This window comes from Ranitomeya imitator, chromosome 4 (assembly GCF_032444005.1).
Source record: "Ranitomeya imitator isolate aRanImi1 chromosome 4, aRanImi1.pri, whole genome shotgun sequence".
Taxonomy (NCBI): domain Eukaryota; kingdom Metazoa; phylum Chordata; class Amphibia; order Anura; family Dendrobatidae; genus Ranitomeya; species Ranitomeya imitator.
The window spans coordinates 724180840-724199132 of record NC_091285.1 but is presented as its reverse complement, the minus strand read 5'-3'; the positions used below and the strand labels follow the sequence as shown (position 1 = coordinate 724199132).

The window sequence follows — 18293 nt, the reverse complement described above, 5'->3', positions numbered from 1 at the left end:
TCAGAGGGGCCGGGAACCTACAATTACAGAGGGGCCAGGGACCTCCCATTACAGAGGGGCCGGGGACCACCCATTACAGAGGGGCCGGGGACCACCCATTACAGAGGGGCCGGGGACCACCCATTACAGAGGGGCCGGGGACCACCCATTACAGAGGGGCCGGGGACCACCCATTACAGAGGGGCCGCGGACCACCCATTCATCTCCAGGAGGCTATAAGCCGGTCTCAATTCATATCTCTGCTACATGTCAGTGACAGGACGAGGACCACGCTGTGTGGACGTCGGATGATGGTTTCCACTTATGGCCCCTCTAATGGGCTCTTGTTCCCCACTTCTTCCTTTCCAGGACACAGAGGACCAATCCCCCCGATCCATCCCAATCTCGTCCACTTACCGGGACACAAGACTAAGGCTGAACTGTGCCCCCACGCCCCCGGCTCAGGGGACATCTCACCTTGGTCCATGCCATTGATGTAGAAGTGGAGGGCACCGTTCGATTTTCTTGTCAATCCAATGTGATCCCCCTCCTGGGTATTAAACAATAGATGTGACCACATTCAGAAGACCCCCGTCACAGCTATGACAACAGTCATACGTGATGGTCGCTGACCTGTAGCTCGTCCAGGCTGAACTCGCAGTACTCCCTCCGTGTGCCCTTCCCATTGGTGAGAATCCCGCAGCCACTCATCATGATGGTTCCTAGACGGGAAGTCACCATTATTGGGGGTGGACGGGCCCGCGGGTAATAGGCGACAAAGAGGAAGCATAGGAAGCATGGGGGCAGGCAGCACAAGGACACACAGCTCTCACCTGAGCGCAGGTTGGTCATGGTGGCCGGATACTCCAGGCTGTTGGGGTTGTGAGTGGTGACGCCAATCTCAATGGAGCCTGACCATTTATCTACGAGCTTATCGATGCGGATCTATCGGGGATCAAACAGAACAATGGCAAGGAGGCCGACGACTGGTCCGTTCCTTCCCGCAGATGACTAATTAATCCCTGCCCGTTCCCCCAAGAAATACTGATAACAGATTTGTCTATGCCCACCCACCTCAAACATTTCGGAGTCCTTCAGGGGACGGTTGGTCATCACCACGCCATTGTTGAACTCATCAAGTGGTCTCCTCCGTTCGGCTGTCTTGTTACCGTTGCTGAGCTTTATGAGCGTGCCGCACTTCTCATGGAATAGGAGGGCGTCATTAGAGGTGGGAGGAGAGTGCTCAGCCGTGGGTGGAGGAGACCCCAGACTCACACTCAGGAGATTCCCGTGATAAGCAGATAGGATGGCATTACTGACCACGGCCGACAGCTCTGTGCTCGGAAACGCTGGAGACCGAAAACCAGGAAAGCATAAATGTCATCATCATTACCAACATCACCACCCAAGAACCTCATCAAGGACATCATCACCAATCTACAATCATTATCATCACCGATTACCTTCATCATCGTCATCATATTCACTCATCTTCATCCATCATCGCTATCAATATTATCACCAACAGACTCATCATCATCAATCATCCTCATACACCGTCACGAACACTTCCCGCTGCACACGTAACTAGGATGTGACTAGGGGGAACTCCGCTTCCCACGCTCACTTGCCCATCGCAGTGAGCGGACAACGAGATTAGAGCACCACACGGGTCACCTGCTGATGGTCAGACAATAGAGCACACCCAGTTTTCCCAAGCACCAGACACCACACTGCATGCACTTTGGCATACAGAGGGTAACATAGACAGTACACTTTCCCTCTTCAGGGTTGTGGGTACATTTACACTTTCCCTCTTCAGGGTTGTGGGTACCTTTATACTTTCCCTCTTCAGTGTTGTGGGTACATTTACACTTTCCCTCTTCAGGGTTGTGGGTACCTTTATACTTTCCCTCTTCGGGGTTGTGGTTACATTTACACTTTCCCTCTTCAGGGTTGTGGGTACCTTTATACTTTCCCTCTCCGGGGTTGTGGGTACCTTTATACTTTCCCTCTTCAGGGTTGTGGGTACCTTTATACTTTCCCTCTTCAGGGTTGTGGGTACATTTATACTTTCCCTCTTCAGGGTTGTGTGTACCTTTATACTTTCCCTCTTCAGGGTTGTGGGTACATTTACACTTTCCCTCTTCAGTGTTGTGGGTACCTTTATACTTTCCCTCTTCAGTGTTGTGGGTACCTTTATACTTTCCCTCTTCAGTGTTGTGGGTACATTTATACTTTCCCTCTTCAGGGTTGTGTGTACCTTTATACTTTCCCTCTTCAGTGTTGTGGGTACATTTACACTTTCCCTCTTCAGGGTTGTGGGTACCTTTATACTTTCCCTCTTCAGTGTTGTGGGTACATTTATACTTTCCCTCTTCAGGGTTGTGGGTACCTTTATACTTTCCCTCTTCAGTGTTGTGGGTACATTTATACTTTCCCTCTTCAGGGTTGTGGGTACCTTTATACTTTCCCTCTTCAGTGTTGTGGGTACATTTATACTTTCCCTCTTCAGGGTTGTGGGTACATTTACACTTTCCCTCTTCAGGGTTGTGGGTACATTTACACTTTCCCTCTTCAGGGTTGTGGGTACATTTATACTTTCCCTCTTCAGGGTTGTGGGTACATTTATACTTTCCCTCTTCAGGGTTGTGGGTACCTTTATACTTTCCCTCTTCAGTGTTGTAGGTACATTTATACTTTCCCTCTTCAGGGTTGTGGGTACCTTTATACTTTCCCTCTTCAGGGTTGTGGGTACATTTATACTTTCCCTCTTCAGGGTTGTGGGTACATTTACACTTTCCCTCTTCAGTGTTGTGGGTACCTTTATACTTTTCCTCTTCAGGGTTGTGGGTACATTTACACTTTCCCTCTTCAGTGTTGTGGGTACATTTATACTTTCCCTCTTCAGGGTTGTGGGTACCTTTATACTTTCCCTCTTCAGTGTTGTGGGTACATTTATACTTTCCCTCTTCAGGGTTGTGGGTACATTTATACTTTCCCTCTTCAGTGTTGTGGGTACCTTTATACTTTCCCTCTTCAGGGTTGTGGGTACCTTTATACTTTCCCTCTTCAGGGTTGTGGGTACCTTTATACTTTCCCTCTTCGGGGTTGTGGGTACATTTACACTTTCCCTCTTCAGGGTTGTGGGTACCTTTATACTTTCCCTCTCCGGGGTTGTGGGTACCTTTATACTTTCCCTCTTCAGGGTTGTGGGTACATTTATACTTTCCCTCTTCAGGGTTGTGGGTACATTTACACTTTCCCTCTTCAGGGTTGTGGGTACATTTATACTTTCCCTCTTCAGGGTTGTGGGTACATTTACACTTTCCCTCTTCAGTGTTGTGGGTACCTTTATACTTTTCCTCTTCAGGGTTGTGGGTACATTTACACTTTCCCTCTTCAGTGTTGTGGGTACATTTATACTTTCCCTCTTCAGGGTTGTGGGTACCTTTATACTTTCCCTCTTCAGTGTTGTGGGTACATTTATACTTTCCCTCTTCAGGGTTGTGGGTACATTTATACTTTCCCTCTTCAGTGTTGTGGGTACCTTTATACTTTCCCTCTTCAGGGTTGTGGGTACCTTTATACTTTCCCTCTTCAGGGTTGTGGGTACCTTTATACTTTCCCTCTTCGGGGTTGTGGGTACATTTACACTTTCCCTCTTCAGGGTTGTGGGTACCTTTATACTTTCCCTCTGCGGGGTTGTGGGTACCTTTATACTTTCCCTCTTCAGGGTTGTGGGTACCTTTATGCTTTCCCACACCGGTGACCGCACTCCGGACCTTCCTGAGCACCCGATTCACTTCTTATTGGTATTTCTTGATAAAGGCTTATGTAATAGCCGAAACGTTGAATTATGATACCTACTTCATGTACCTCTATGGTCCTCTTTTTTGTGCGCAATTTGCTTGAATATGGAATGAAATAATCCACATTTCTAATAAAATTGATTTCATTTTGCTTGGAGAAACAGTGTGCCGGATTTTTTCTTGTGACTATTTGTACAATTTTCATAGTCAGGAAAATACAGAAAAATCTTTAAATGAGAAGGTGTGTCCAAACTTTTGGTCTGTACTGTATGAGAATATGTTGTATGCCTGGAGTTTTCAGCTATCCCCTGTGCTTGTTGCCATTTGTCAGGTTGGTGCACTGCGGTGCACCGTAGCGCCCCCTCTTCCCTGGGTGGGGGAAGAGACAGACAGAGGGCTGACTCAGGAGATAAGGCAAGGGTGGAGGCCCCGGCATCCCGGGAGCAGGGCGAGCTAGGGCGCCCCCTAGTGTTAGGGCCAGGAAAGGAGCCCCTGGTCCCAGGTCACCAGACAGCTGTGTCGTAACAGAGGCATGTTGTATTTGGTTCTTTAACTCATTCAAGATGGTAAAGATGTCAACTAAGTCAGCTATTCTCTGCAGTTCACTTTTATCATTGAAAATGCGTCGAACTGCGGTCTTGCTTTCTGATTATAAAACGTTTTGAGTACATCATGAAGCTCAAAAACGTGTTTGAAAACGTTTCCTCTGGACAACCATCTGACTTCAGTGTAAACTCGCAGAACATTTTTTGGGTGCATCCAATGCAGTGCACACTTGTGGGAACAGTCGCCTGTTTCAAGAGTTTGCCTTCACGAAATGGACAGAACATGACGCTTTCTCATCACTTCTTGCAACTCTTGTGGCAGCGTCTTCGTTACCAATATTTGCTGGTGAACCATACAGTGAGCTCCGTTGACTTTTGGTGACTCATTCGGTACCAAACGTTGAAGTCCAGACAGACATCCTAGAAAGCTGGAGCACAAACCTCTTCCCGAGAGATCTTCTGCTCCTTCAGAAATGGGCCAACTGTGTCAGATACATCGCGTGCAGTAGTTGTCGTCTCCAGAAAGTCCTCTTTAAAGTCGCTACCATTGATGAACCTCACGTAAACCAATGATTGAACAGTTTGCAACGTCTGTAGATTCATCAAGCTGGACACTAAATATTGGAAGTGAAGCAGCTTTCCGGGATCACCTGATGAAGAATATCAGCAGACATGTCATTATTCTTCTGCAGAAATTGCAGCCAATCTGGTAACAAATTCGTCTCCCATCATAACTCGAACAAGGTGTTTTGGCCGCTGACAGCAGAGAATTCTCCGCATTGGTGCGAGGCTTCATCGCTCAGAGATTCCACCAAATATGAAGCTTCCTCGGCTGCCATGTGCGGCTTGTGGCGTTCTTGACTACATCAGCTTTGCATCTAAAATAGTTGCTGCCCTCACCGGCAAAGCTCGGATGCTTGCTACATAAATGGCTCTTTAGTTTGTTCGGCTTCATAGATTCGGCTGCGAGAACGTCACAACCAGTAACACATTGCAGTTTCTCAGTTCCTACTGTGATTATGGAGGTAAAATCATAAAATCAGCACTGTATCTTCTATTCTTAACGCTCTTTTCTACATGATCCATTGTCATGGGACGGTATGCCAATGAAAAGGACATAATAGCTTTAATAATACAAGAGATGATACGTGGCCAAGTTCATTCACTGCAGCTCATTACAGGAATGGACCCTTCTCTATGTTGTTGTACATACATTACCTGTTGCTACCACAAGGGGCAGTGTCCACCTCACCCACAGCGGAGGATGAAGGGGCCGATTAATGCCCGGATTACGCTCCCTGGTGAAGACTTTACATTTACCAGTAATTATAATTTATGAAGTGTTTTACCCCAATACTGCCGCTCTCTGCACCCGTGTGACTGGTCCGAACCCCAACAGTAAAGTGTGGCGTCCGTACTGAACACCTACTGCTCACCAGGAAGTCTGTGCTACTGTTCCGGATGTTTGCCACGCTATCATGCACATGACAATGCGACAAACACCGCTTCTGATTGGTGGGAAAATCATTACCGCTGGTCACAGCTGCGGTTCTTTCAAATTAGTGCGCGAGTGCACAACTGTGATCGGAGGTATATGGTTTTCCTCCAGTCACTGGTGTCAGCAGATGGAACTACTGCTCCCATCAGCCTACGCCTGCTGCCGCTAATAACAGAGAGCAGGAGCAGCGGATGGGAGTATTCATCAGCCGCTCCTGTGCTGTAAATAACGAAATTTAAAAAAAAAAAACGGCGTGGGTTCCCCTGTAATTTTGATAACCATCCAGGCAAAACTCACAGCTGGGGGCTGCAACCCTCAGAACTGGCTGGTTATAAAGAAGAGGGGTCCCCACACCATAGTTTTTAATTATTTAAATAATTAAAAAAAAAAAAAAAAAAAAAAACGGTGTGACGTCTCTTCCATTCTTGATAACCAGCCGTGGGCTGGTGTTCTCTGGCTAGTAAAGGGCCCTAGATATTGGCCCCCAGCCTAAAAATCAGAAGCCCGAAGCCACCCAGAAAAGGCACATCTATTAGAAACGCCAATTCTAGCACTTTACCCGGCTTTTCCCACTTGCCCTATAGCGGTGGCAAGTGGGCTTCATATTTGTGGGGTTGATGTCACCCTTGTATTGTTAGGCGACATCAAGCCCACGGGTTAGTAATGGAGAAGCGTCTAGAAGAACCTATCCATTACTAATCCTACAGTTATATGGTAAATAAAGACAGAATAAAGTCCTTTATTACAATTAAGACTAAACACAGTTTTCCATTTTATTTAAAAACCACAAACACAGTTATACTCACCCAACACCTAATTCCACCGAAGCTCTCGTTCTCCTGTAATAAAAACTAAAATAAAAAAACAACAATGTCCCTCACCTGTTTGCCGTTGTGTCCCACGCTGTAATCCATGTCTGGGGGAGAATTAGTTTTCAATCTAGAAGGTGCCAAGATGTGACCGTCCAGGCTGAGAGACACTGGTGAATGAGCTGCTGTGAGTGCAGTGTTAGTGATCGGCAGTGACGTCACTGAGGTTACTTCTGGTCAGTGAGGCTGCGTTCCCAGCCGGGCGCCTGAACCACGGTGACCTCGTCTGGTGAGAGGCGAGTTCACCGGGAGAATTTCACTGCGCTGAATTTGAACTGCGGTTAGGGTGGATTTTATAGATTCCATGTTGAAAGGACGGGTCTTTAGGAACTAGTTTAGCTTTTTCAGGTTCATGATAGTCCTGACAGAGGCATCTGTTTTTTGTTTTCTTTTATCAGGGAGAGACACTAGAACCCCTCTCCATCCTGCTCTACAAGGACTGATTATTTGACCAGTCCCTGGACTTCCGTTTCTAGAGCCAACTGGTCCTCTCCACCACACCTCCGAAGGGGCGTGATCACAAAAGGTCTATGGGGAACAGCCAAGGACTCTAGTCTTAGGCCAGACTATCAATTTGAGAATCCATCTGTTCGACAAGATTCTCACCCAGGCAGGCCAGACGTGGTAAAGTCTTTACCCAGAAGATTTTTTTTATTCTCCGAGGAGCGACCCCCAAACATGAACCCTCTTGCTCCTTCAACGGTCCTCCCCTTTCCCCTGATGTTTTGAAGGTCTTCTATTGCCACACCTTCTCCCTTGAAAGGACCTCCTGTATCAGAAGTTTTTTTACCATCACTGGCCTCGTCTAGGATGTCATCAAGGGAAGGCCCAAACAGAATCTAGATTTTGATTGCATATCACTAGGCCAGCTTTTAAGCCACAGGGATTTCGAGTGGCATTCAAGAGAACTGCCGATCTTGCCACCAATCTTGCAGAATGTGCCGCTGCTCCCTGCATTAACGGGATATCGGCCAAGATGCCTTCCCTCGCAGCCTTATTCCTCAGCTGACTTTCCAATTGATCAAGCTAGACCATCACTGACCTGGCTGATGAGGATTCCCAGATTTTTTTGTTTTTAGGTAGCCATCTGCCTTTTATCTAAGAGATTAACTACGCCCAAGGAGGATTTTTTGATGACTAAGGCTTCATTCACACTTGCGTCGGTACGGGTCCGTCGCTAAGCGTTGGCTCGACGTACCGACGAACGTTGTGAAAATGTGGCATCCGCTGCCCATTCTGAAGTCCGGGGAGAAGGGGGCGGAGTTTCGGCAGCGCATGCGCGGTAGGAAATGGTGGACGCGATGTATGAAAAAACGTTTCCTTGAACTTCTTTTCGTGCCGACGGTCCGCCAAAACACGACGCATCCAGTGCATGATGGACGTGACGTATGGCCATACGTCGCGATCCGTCGGCAATACAAATCTATGGGGAAAAAAACGCATCTGTGGGAACTTCTGCAGGATCCGTTTTTTTCCCCAAAACGACGGATTGCGAGGGACATCACAACGCAAGTGTGAAAGAAGCCTAAGCTCCTTAGGAAATATAGGGGTTTCTTTGCATTGGTTTTTTTCTATACAAGCCTGGCAGAGACTGCCATGAGCTGGACAATTCCTCTGCACAGAGTCCACATTTTTTATGCTTGAGTTTAGCTGCACATTTCTTAGGCCTCACAAATAAGCAACAAAATGAACTTCCATGAATATCACTTACCACAGCGCTACTAGTGAAGGTACTGAATTCGGAGGCGTAAAGGCCCATCAGAGTGATCTCCTTTGGTGGCTGTGCCACAGCTCTGTTGGCTGGACCTACGGACACCTCTGGAACAGTCAGTATGAACCCTGCCGCTGCATCAACGTTGCTGCTGCTTGTGTTTCCTGTGCTGCTGGGTTTGCTGCTTCAACTGTTCCATCACAGAACTGGGAAGGAGTGCCGGAGTCACCGCTTTTCTAGTGGTCTTAAACCAGCTTTAAATGCAAGACCCACGTGAACAGCATCTCCCCTCAATGGCCACCTCCTCTGGACCTCTTCCGTAAGTGATTCAACACATGGTCACAAGTCACTGACGCGCTAGCCATTAGGGCATAGCCTTACACAGCTCCCGTAACGACGCGTCTGCCCGCACTCCAGCCAAGCCCCCAATGGATCTACTGTGGTGCTTCCAGGCCCGACACACCGGCTCAGCAGATCTCACACCCAGCTAGGTGACTGAGCAGGACCTGGGTAGGAGACTTCTGTTCTTCATTCCTCACCAAACACTGCGTATGGGTTCCCCATCAAGGACAGGAAGTCCAGGGATGTGGGGGAGAGGTTGTTTCCTGTCCTTCTTGAGTGGATCCTCCCTCTCAGGTGGTGCTGTCATGGCTGACAGGAAAATATGGCATTTTCACTTCTGCATTGTGATGTCCCTGGTTTGGACGGGAGACATCCAATCTACCTAGGGACAATTATCTCCACCTTCATTGTAACATCTCTTCACTAATAAGGAAGAACAGGGTCAACACTTGCTCTCCCAGGAATTGTCCGCTACTCTCTCATCTACACTGGTGTCCAGAGATATTGGGTTTATCCACTATCACCACCATCATTCTTACAACCAACACCTGTCATCACCCATCACCATCCTCATCCATCACCATCCTCATCAACAATCAGAAATATAAGCATCCACCATCATCATCCCACACTAGATCCCATCACACTGACTCACCGGTGTCGGAGTCCAGGCTGCTGGGAAACTTGTCAGGACGGGGATGTCCTGCAGAGAGCGGAGGACCTGGGTGGAGGAGCAGACAGACACCAGTAATGCAGCCATTACACCTCCCCCCATGTATGTGAAAACACAGAAGACATCACATCATGTTTGATTGACTAATAAGTGCCGCATGTCCACAGCCGGTCACTGGGAAGATCACACTAGTCAGCGGGAAAAGCGCGCTCACCTGTGTCAGGATCCTCTGGGTCCTCGTCCTCCTCCTCAGGAAGCTGGCAGGATAAGACGGTAATCTGGGTGCACTTACCATACAGGTCCACCACCGCCCACACCCCGGGGGGAATCCCTGAGGCCGCGGGTCCACAGTCTCTACCATTCACCCACAGATGGAGCTCCCCAGAGAGGGTCCGCTGAATGCCCACACGATCACCCTCCCCCAACTGGTCCAGGTCTTGTCCATACTCCTCCAGGATGGAGCGGCCATCCTCCAGCACCGAACACCCAGACACGATCCAGGAGCCGCCCTTCAGCCCCGTGGCGCTGCTGGGAAAATCCAGGAGAGACGGGTCCTGAGTGGTGAGGCCGATCTCCATGGACCCACTCCACGAATTCATCTACAAGGGGTGACAGATCCAGTGAGTACACAGGTAGAGACTATATAAGGACACAATATTACACATACACACAGATATATTCTATACACACATACGTCATGTAGGTACACACACCCAGAAATTATACATATACAGATAGGTCCAGAAATATTTGGCCAGCGACGAATCCTTGTGATTTCAGCTCTGCAGGCCGCTATTTCAGATGTAAAATGAAAACAACTGAGATGCAACTGAAGTGGAGACTTTCAGGGTTAAACAGAAATAAATTGTGAAACTGCGGCCATTTTCCTACAAATCCTCAACATGTCAGGGGATCAGAAGTAACGGGACAAATTACCGTTCCCAAAATGACCATGTTTAACACTTTGTAGGGAATCCTTGGTGGCCTGGAGGCTGGAGACCATGGCCGTCACCATCATAGGTCTTCTCCAGTGTGAGGCTTGGCAGCAATCACAGCCTGAAGACTGGAGGCCATGGCGGTCACCACCACGGGTCTTCTCCGGTGTGAGGCTTTGCAGCAATCACGGCCTGGAGTCTGAAGACAATCACCATCACAGGTCTCCTCCAGCGTGAGGCTTTGCAACGGCTTGAAGGCTGGAGGCCATGGCCGTCACCATCACAGGTCTTCTCCAGTGTGAGGCTTTGCAGCAATCATGGCTTGAAGTCTGGAGGCCATGGCCATCATGGGTCTCCACCGGATTGAGGCTTTACAGCAATCACGGCCTGGAGTCTGGAGGCCATGGCCATCACCATCATGGGTCTCCTCCGGTGTGAGGCTTCGAAGAAATCACGGACTGGAGTCTGGAGGCCATGGCAGTCACCGGTCTCCTCCAGTGTGAGGCTTTACAGAAATCACAGCCTGAAGTCTGGAGGCCATCACCATCATGGGTCTCCTCCAGTGCAAGGCTTTGCAGCAGTCACGGCCTGAAGTCTGGAGGCCATGGCCATCACGGGTCTCCTCTGGTGTGAGGCTTTGCAGCAACCACGGCTTGAAGTCTGGAGGACAGGGCCGTCACCATCATGGGTCTCCTCCGTTGTGAGGCTTTGCAGCAATCACGGCCTGAAGTCTGGAGGCCATGGCCATCACAGGTTTCCTCGGGTGTGAGGCTTTGCAGCAATCACGGCCTGAAGTCTGGAGGCCATGGCTATCACGGGTCTCCTCTGGTGTGAGGCTTTGCAGCAACCACGGCTTGAAGTCTGGAGGCCATGGAAGTCACCATCACGGGTCTCCTCCGGTGTGAGGCTTTGCAGCAACCACGGCTTGAAGTCTGGAGGACATGGCAGTCACCATCACGGGTCTCCTCCGGTGTGAGGCTTTGCAGCAACCACGGCTTGAAGTCTGGAGGCAATGGCAGTCACCATCAAGGGTTTCCTCCGGTGTGAGGCTTTGCAGCAATCACGGCCTGAAGTCTGGAAGCCATGGCTATCACGGGTCTCCTCCGGTGTGAGGCTTTGCAGCAACCACGGCTTGAAGTCTGGAGGCCATGGAAGTCACCATCACGGGTCTCCTCCGGTGTGAGGCTTTGCAGCAATCACGGCCTGAAGTCTGGAGGCCATGGAAGTCACCATCACGGGTCTCCTCCAGTGTGAGGCTTTGCAACAATTATGGCCTAAAGTTTCAAGGCCATGGTTGTAACATCGCTGGTGTCCTCCAGTGTGAGGCTTTGCCGCCTTTACTGCAGTGACTTCAGTTCTCGCTTTTTATTGGCTCTTTCTGCCTTCAGTTTTGTCTTCAGCCTGTGAAACGTGGCTTGATGGGCTGAAATCTGGCGAGGACTCGGCGATTGCAGAATATTCCATTTCTTTGCTTTCACAGGATGTTTTGGGTCATGGTCTGTCCTGTGAAGCGTTGTCCAATCATCATTGCTACATTTGGTTGGAGCTGAACAGACCGTATCACCCTGTACACACAGGATTCATCCAGCTGTTTCTGTCCTCAGTCACGTCATCATTAATCACTAGTGACTCGGTGCCATTGGAAGCCATGCATGCCCGCGCCATCATACAGCCTCCATCATGTAGGATGTGCTGAGAATCAGTAACCGCTCCAAGTCTTCTCCAGACTCACTTCTTACCCATCGTTCTGGTGCTGATGGATCTTAGTTTTGCTTTTCCAGAACTGGGCAGCTTCTTTAGATGTTTTTTTGGCAAAGTCCATCATGTCTTTTCTATTTTTCGGCTGATTAATGGTTTGCACCTTGTGGTGAACCCTCGGTATTTGCTCCCATGAAGTATTCTATTTATGGTGGACTTAGATACTAAGACCACGACTTGCTGCAGAGAGTTCTTCACTTGGGAGAATGTTGTGAAGGGGATTTTCTTCATCATGGGAAGGATTCTGCAATCATCCACCACTGTTGTCTTCTGTGGATGATCAGGCTTTTGTAAAGTTCCCAAGCTTGACAGGGCGCACTTTTCTTTGAAGAATATACCAAACTGTTGATTTGGACGCCCCCAACATCTCTGATATCTCTCTGATGGATTTCTTCTCTTTTTGAGCCTAATGATGGTCGGTTTTTCAACCATTGAGAGTTCCTCTTATCGCATGCTGTGGGTTCACAACAACAGCTTCCGAATGCAAAGCCTCACCTGGAATCAGCTCCAGACCCTTTACATGCTTAATTGATGATGTATCAATGAGGGAAAGCCCATGCTGCCCATTAATGAGCTTCTGATATAATTATCCAATTAGTTTTAATCGCTTTACAAAGAGGCAGCTCCATATTAAAGAGTAGTAATTCCTAAACCCTTCCCCCAATAAGGATGTGAATCCCTCAGATTAAAGCACTTGTCGCCTAGATTGATTGGAGCACTGGATCTGGAATACGTTTTGGTCAACGGCTAAATTGCAAAAACTTCAGTACTAATTTGCACACAATATGAAAAAAAGGTTTTGAAATATTTTAATCAGCAATCGGCTGGAAAATCTATTTGTCACGCAAATATTTCTGGACCCAACGGTATAACCTATAGCATCTGAAGACACAAACATCCCGCAATAGAGGAATCACACAGTTACCTCCTGTAGAATAATGACACTATTATACAATATTATATGGGGTGCACTACGCGTCTCTAAAGAGGGGAGGGGGTGGCCTACACGGCGTTACAAGGGGGGCGGTCGCCAACGGTGTTACACGAGGGGGCGGGGGGTTGAACGTAGCTCTAAAACAGCGGGGTGGGAGTGTTGTACGCAGCGCTATATAGGGGGTCATGCACAGCACTATACATTGCTTTCATAAAGTATGCATGCCCGTGGACTTTGCCACATTACACCCACAAACGTGCATGTATTTTATTGGGATTTTATACCACATGCGAGCAAAGTAAAATCCTGAGTGACCAGTCGCCCCCAAAAGTCAAATAATTAGCACATTGTGCCCAACTGTGTGCGATTTCTTTTCAGTATAACTACAGCTGTTCTGTGAAGACCTCAGAGGTTTGTGTGAGAACATTATGGATCAAACAGCATCATGAAAACCAAGGAGCTCACCAGACAGAACGGGGATAAAGTGGGGGAAAGGAGGATTAGGTTATAAGAAGAAAAAAAAGTAGCCCAAGCTCTAACCATTCTGTGAACACTGTTCAATCCATCGTCTAAAAATGGAAGAAGTATGCCACAACTGACGGTCACACATTAGACCTGGTCTTCACCCGTTTATGCTCCTTATCTAACTTCACCACCTCCCCTCTCCCTCTATCTGACCACCATCTGCTCACCTTCTCATCCCTGTCCTCCTCACCTGTCACCTATGCCAGCAACATGCGCACCCACGCAGGAACCTCGCACACCTAGACACACTCTCTAACTTTATTCAGCCACTGTCCTCCATAGCTTCACTCCACAACACAGACACTGCCACTAGTTTCTACAATGCCACTCTGGCATCAGCCATCAACTCGGTCGCCCATGTCATGCATAACAGAGTGCGACAAATCAATAGACAACCCTGGTACAATAACATCACTAAAAAGCTTTGGCAACTATCCACAATTGCAGAACGGCGTTGGAAAAAAACGCATTCACAAGATGATTTCACTGCACTCAAACAAGCAAGACTGGCATTCAAATCAGCTCTCACCTCTACTAAACAGGCGACTTCACAACCCTCGTATCTTCCTTATCCCACAACCCCAAACAGTTGTTCAACACTTTTAACTCCCTCCTCCGCCCCCCACTGCCCCCTCCGAGCTCCCTAATCGTTGCCAAGGACTTTGCTACGCACTTCAAAAATAAGATAGACCAAACAAGGCAAGTCTTTGTCTTCAAACCACCACAACCCCTTTGTATACCAGACCAATGCCCAAACCCCATAATTTCCCTCTCCAAAATCACTGAATGGGAGCTTGCTCATCTTCTCTCCAAATCACACCTCACCACTTGTGCACTTGACCCCATCCCACCTCCAACCTCACCACCACACTAATCCCATCCCTAACCCATCTCTTCAACCTTTCACTAACTTCTGGTACCTTCCCCTCTGCCTTCAAACATGCCACAATCACACCTATCTTCAAAAAGCCATCCCTTGACCCGAGCACTATGTCCAGACTTCAGGCCGTGATTGCTGCAAAGCCTCACACCGGAGGAGACCCGTGATGGCCATGGCCTCCAGACTTCAGGCCGTGACTGCTGCAAAGCCTTGCACTGGAGGAGACCCATGATGGTGATGGCCTCCAGACTTCAGGCTGTGATTTCTGTAAAGCCTCACACTGGAGGAGACCGGTGACTGCCATGGCCTCCAGACTCCAGTCCGTGATTTCTTCGAAGCCTCACACCGGAGGAGACCCATGATGGTGATGGCCATAGCCTCCAGACTCCAGGCCGTGATTGCTGCAAAGCCTCAATCCGGTGGAGACCCATGATGGCCATGGCCTCCAGACTTCTTAACGACCGCCGATACGCATTTTAACGGCGGCCGCTAAGGGTACTTAAACCACAGCGCCGTTAATAACCGGCGCTGTGGAAAAAGTGAATAGCGCCCCCCAGAGTCAAATTTTCTCTGGGGTCTCGGTTCCCGGGGGTAGCCAAGACCCCAGAGAACATGATTGGAGGTTTTTTTTTTTTACCGACCCCCAAGTTGCGATCGCCGGTAATTAACCGTTTACCGGCGATCGCAAAAAAAAAAAAACGCGATTTCCCTTTTAATTTCTCTGTCCTCCGATGTGATCGCACATCAGAGGACAGAGAAATGGGGTCCCGATAGCCCCCGATACTCACCTGTCTCCCCTGGTGCTCCTCGTGGCTTCCGATGGGCGCCATCTTTTTCCGGCAAAAAAATGGTGGGCGTATGCGCAGTGCGCCCGCCAGCTGGCACCGAGAGGATGTTTGGGGTCTCAGCTGCCGGGGGTAGCCGAGACACCAAAGAACATGATCGGGGTCGGTTTTACCGACCCCCGTTTTGCGATCGCCGGTAATTAACTGTCTACCGGCAGTCGCAAAAAAAAAAAAAAAAAAGCGATGTGTAATTCTCTGTCCTCTGATGTGATCGCACATCAGAGGACAGAGAAATAGGGGGATTCGGGGACCCTATTATACTTACCGATGTCCCTGGGTCCTCCTGCTGCTCCTCCTGGCCGCCGGCGTCTTCATCTGGAAAGAAAATGGCGGGCGCATGCGCAGTGCGCCCGCCATCTGTCGCCATCTGCCGGCCGGCAAGAGAAGAGCAGTTGGGGCTAAAATTAGGGTTAGGGTTGGGGCTAAAATTAGGGTTAGGGTTGGGGCTAAATTTAGGGTTAGGGTTGGGGCTAGGGTTGGGGCTAAATTTAGGGTTAGGGTTGGGGCTAAATTTAGGGTTAGGCTTCTTTGACACTTGCATCGGTACGGGCCGTCACAATGCATCGGCCCGACATACCGACGCACGTTGTGAAAATTGTGCACGTGGGCAGCGGATGTAGTTTTTCAACGCATCCGCTGCCCAATCTATGTCCTGGGGAGGAGGGGGCGGAGTCACGGCCACGCATGTGCGGTCAGAAATGGCGGACGTGATGTAGAAAAAAAAGTTACATTGAACGTTTTTTGTGCCGACGGTCCGCCAAAACACAACTGATCCAGTGCACGACGGACGCGATGTGTGGCAATCCGTCGCAATCCGTCGGCAATACAAGTCTATGGGCAAAAAACGCATCCTGCGGGCACATTTGCAGGATCCGTTTTTTTGTCCAAAACGACGGATGCCAAACGATGCAAGTGTGAAAGTAGCCTTAGGGCTAGGGTTAGGGCTAAAGTTAGGGTTAGAGTTGGGATTAGGGTTAGGGTTTGGATTAGGGTTGGTATTAGGGTTAGGGTTGGCATTAGGGTTACGCTTGGGATTAGGGTTGGGTTTCGGATTAGGGTTAGGGTTGTGATTGGGGGTGTATTGGGATTAGGGTTACGCTTGGAATTAGGGTTAGGGTTGTGATTAGGGGTGTATTGGGATTAGGGTTAGGTTTGGGATTAGGGTTAAGGTTAGGGTTGTTGTGAAGGATTACCCCTTCCTACCACGTCACCAATCCGTGACGTCACTACACAGGCCCAGCTCTCTGGCGCCCCCTTTGTCTCTCAGGTCAGTAAGGGAACTGCACCTAGAGTAAATGGTCGCCGGGGAGACTGCCCTGGTACCCACACTGGGTATTCTAAGATTCGCAATCAGAGTAAAAGGATCAGCCCAAAATTAATTTATGATTTAATTGCCTTAAGGGCGCACTAGATAATTACAAGAAATATACAATCACAATATATCAAGAGTTACAGTCAGAGTACAATATAACAATAATAATACAAGGCTTAAAGGTATAAAGCTGGAGGTCAATTTACCAGGTTGAAGGTCGCTTGTGGAAGCTGGGGGGGGCACAGCATTCCGCAGGTCCAAAAAACTTAGTTGCTGGGCAGCCCCCAGAAAGCATGTGCTTGCTCCCCTCTGGCTGGCATACCCTGTTCCTTAAGATATCAGCATGATCTTCTGTGGAGTGAGACTCTCCCAGTGACCTCAGCTCCTTCTTAAACCTGGCTGAGCCCCCCTGCTTGCAGCTGGGTGGGCTTAGCAATCTCCACCCCCTCTGCCTCCCTGCAAGATTTGTTCCAATTTCTAATAAATTGGATAACTTCCCTCAGGATGATCGTATCAGCACACGGGCAGTACCAGCGCCTGTGGTTTGTTCTGCCGATTGTACTGGGATCAAACCAGGACCCATTCGGTCCCTGTGGGAGGCTGATCTCTATATCTCGGGTTTCAGGCCTCCCACCACCACAGGAGTCGCACTGTTGGATGCACAATTTCTTTAGGGCAAGGAGAATAATTTTTATGAGCCTGTACCTCGGACGATGCGTCCATAATTCACAATTCCATGTTGGAGACGGTTCGGCTGGGCTGCCATAATAGATGTGTATCCAGTGGCCACTTGGCATGCGTGTTTTAATTAAGCCCCCAAGCATTTCCAAGCCCCCTGCTAGCGTGGTTTCCTCACTGAGCTCAGCCCATTACCATACTAATAGGAACTTTATTCATTAGAAAAGGTGGGGGCCAGAAGCACTCCTGTGACCAGGAGACAAAATGGAGTCATGCCAATCTGTTTTAGTATGCCCGTCCAAAGATGGCGGCTGTTCCCTCATCACAGTTGTGATTAGGGGTGTATTGGGATTAGGGTTAGGTTTGAGGTTAGGGTTGAGATTAGGATTAGGGGTGTGTTGGATTTAGGGTTTTGATTAGGGTTATGGTTAGGGTTGACATTAGGGTTGTTTTGGGGTAAGGGTTGTGATTATCGTTAGGGTTAGTGATTAGGATTGTAGATCAGGTTGGGATTAGGGTTAGGGGTGTGTTGGGGTTAGGGTTGGAGTTAGAATTGGGGGGTTTCCACTGTTTAGGTACATCAGGGGGTCTCCAAACACGACAGCCAATTTTGTGCTCAAAAAGTCAAATGGTGCTCCCTCCCTTCTGAGCTCTGCCGTGCGCCCAAACAGTGGTTTACCCCCACATATGGGGCATCAGCGTACTCGGGATAAATTGGACAACAACTTTTGGGGTCCAATTTCTCTTGTTACCCTTGTGAAAATAAAAACTTGGGGGCTACAATATGTTTTTTGTGGAAAAAAAGAATATTTTTTATTTTCACGACTCTGCATTATAAACTTCTGTGAAGCACTTGGGCATTCAAAGTTCTCACCACACATCTAGATAAGTTCCTTGGGGGGGGGGGTCTAATTTCCAAAATGGTGTCACTTGTGGGGGGTTTCCACTGTTTAGGCACATCAGGGGCTCTCTAAACGTGACATGGCGTCCGATCTCA

At 48.8% G+C, this 18293-nt stretch overlaps 1 protein-coding gene across 2 annotated transcripts in view; it reads right to left on the bottom strand.

Moving 5' to 3' along the window:
* The window catches only part of NEURL4 (neuralized E3 ubiquitin protein ligase 4), a 171660-nt gene that overhangs the window by 140301 nt on the left and 13066 nt on the right, over window positions 1–18293 (bottom strand). For both annotated transcript variants that reach the window (XM_069767640.1, XM_069767641.1), the window contains exons 2-7: window positions 9644–10028; window positions 9412–9477; window positions 1054–1328; window positions 813–924; window positions 613–701; window positions 457–529 (exon numbers count right to left, since the gene is read on the bottom strand). In XM_069767640.1, the coding sequence (XP_069623741.1) occupies window positions 457–529; window positions 613–701; window positions 813–924; window positions 1054–1328; window positions 9412–9477; window positions 9644–10028 (1000 nt within the window). The remainder of the gene's footprint in view (window positions 1–456; window positions 530–612; window positions 702–812; window positions 925–1053; window positions 1329–9411; window positions 9478–9643; window positions 10029–18293) is intronic.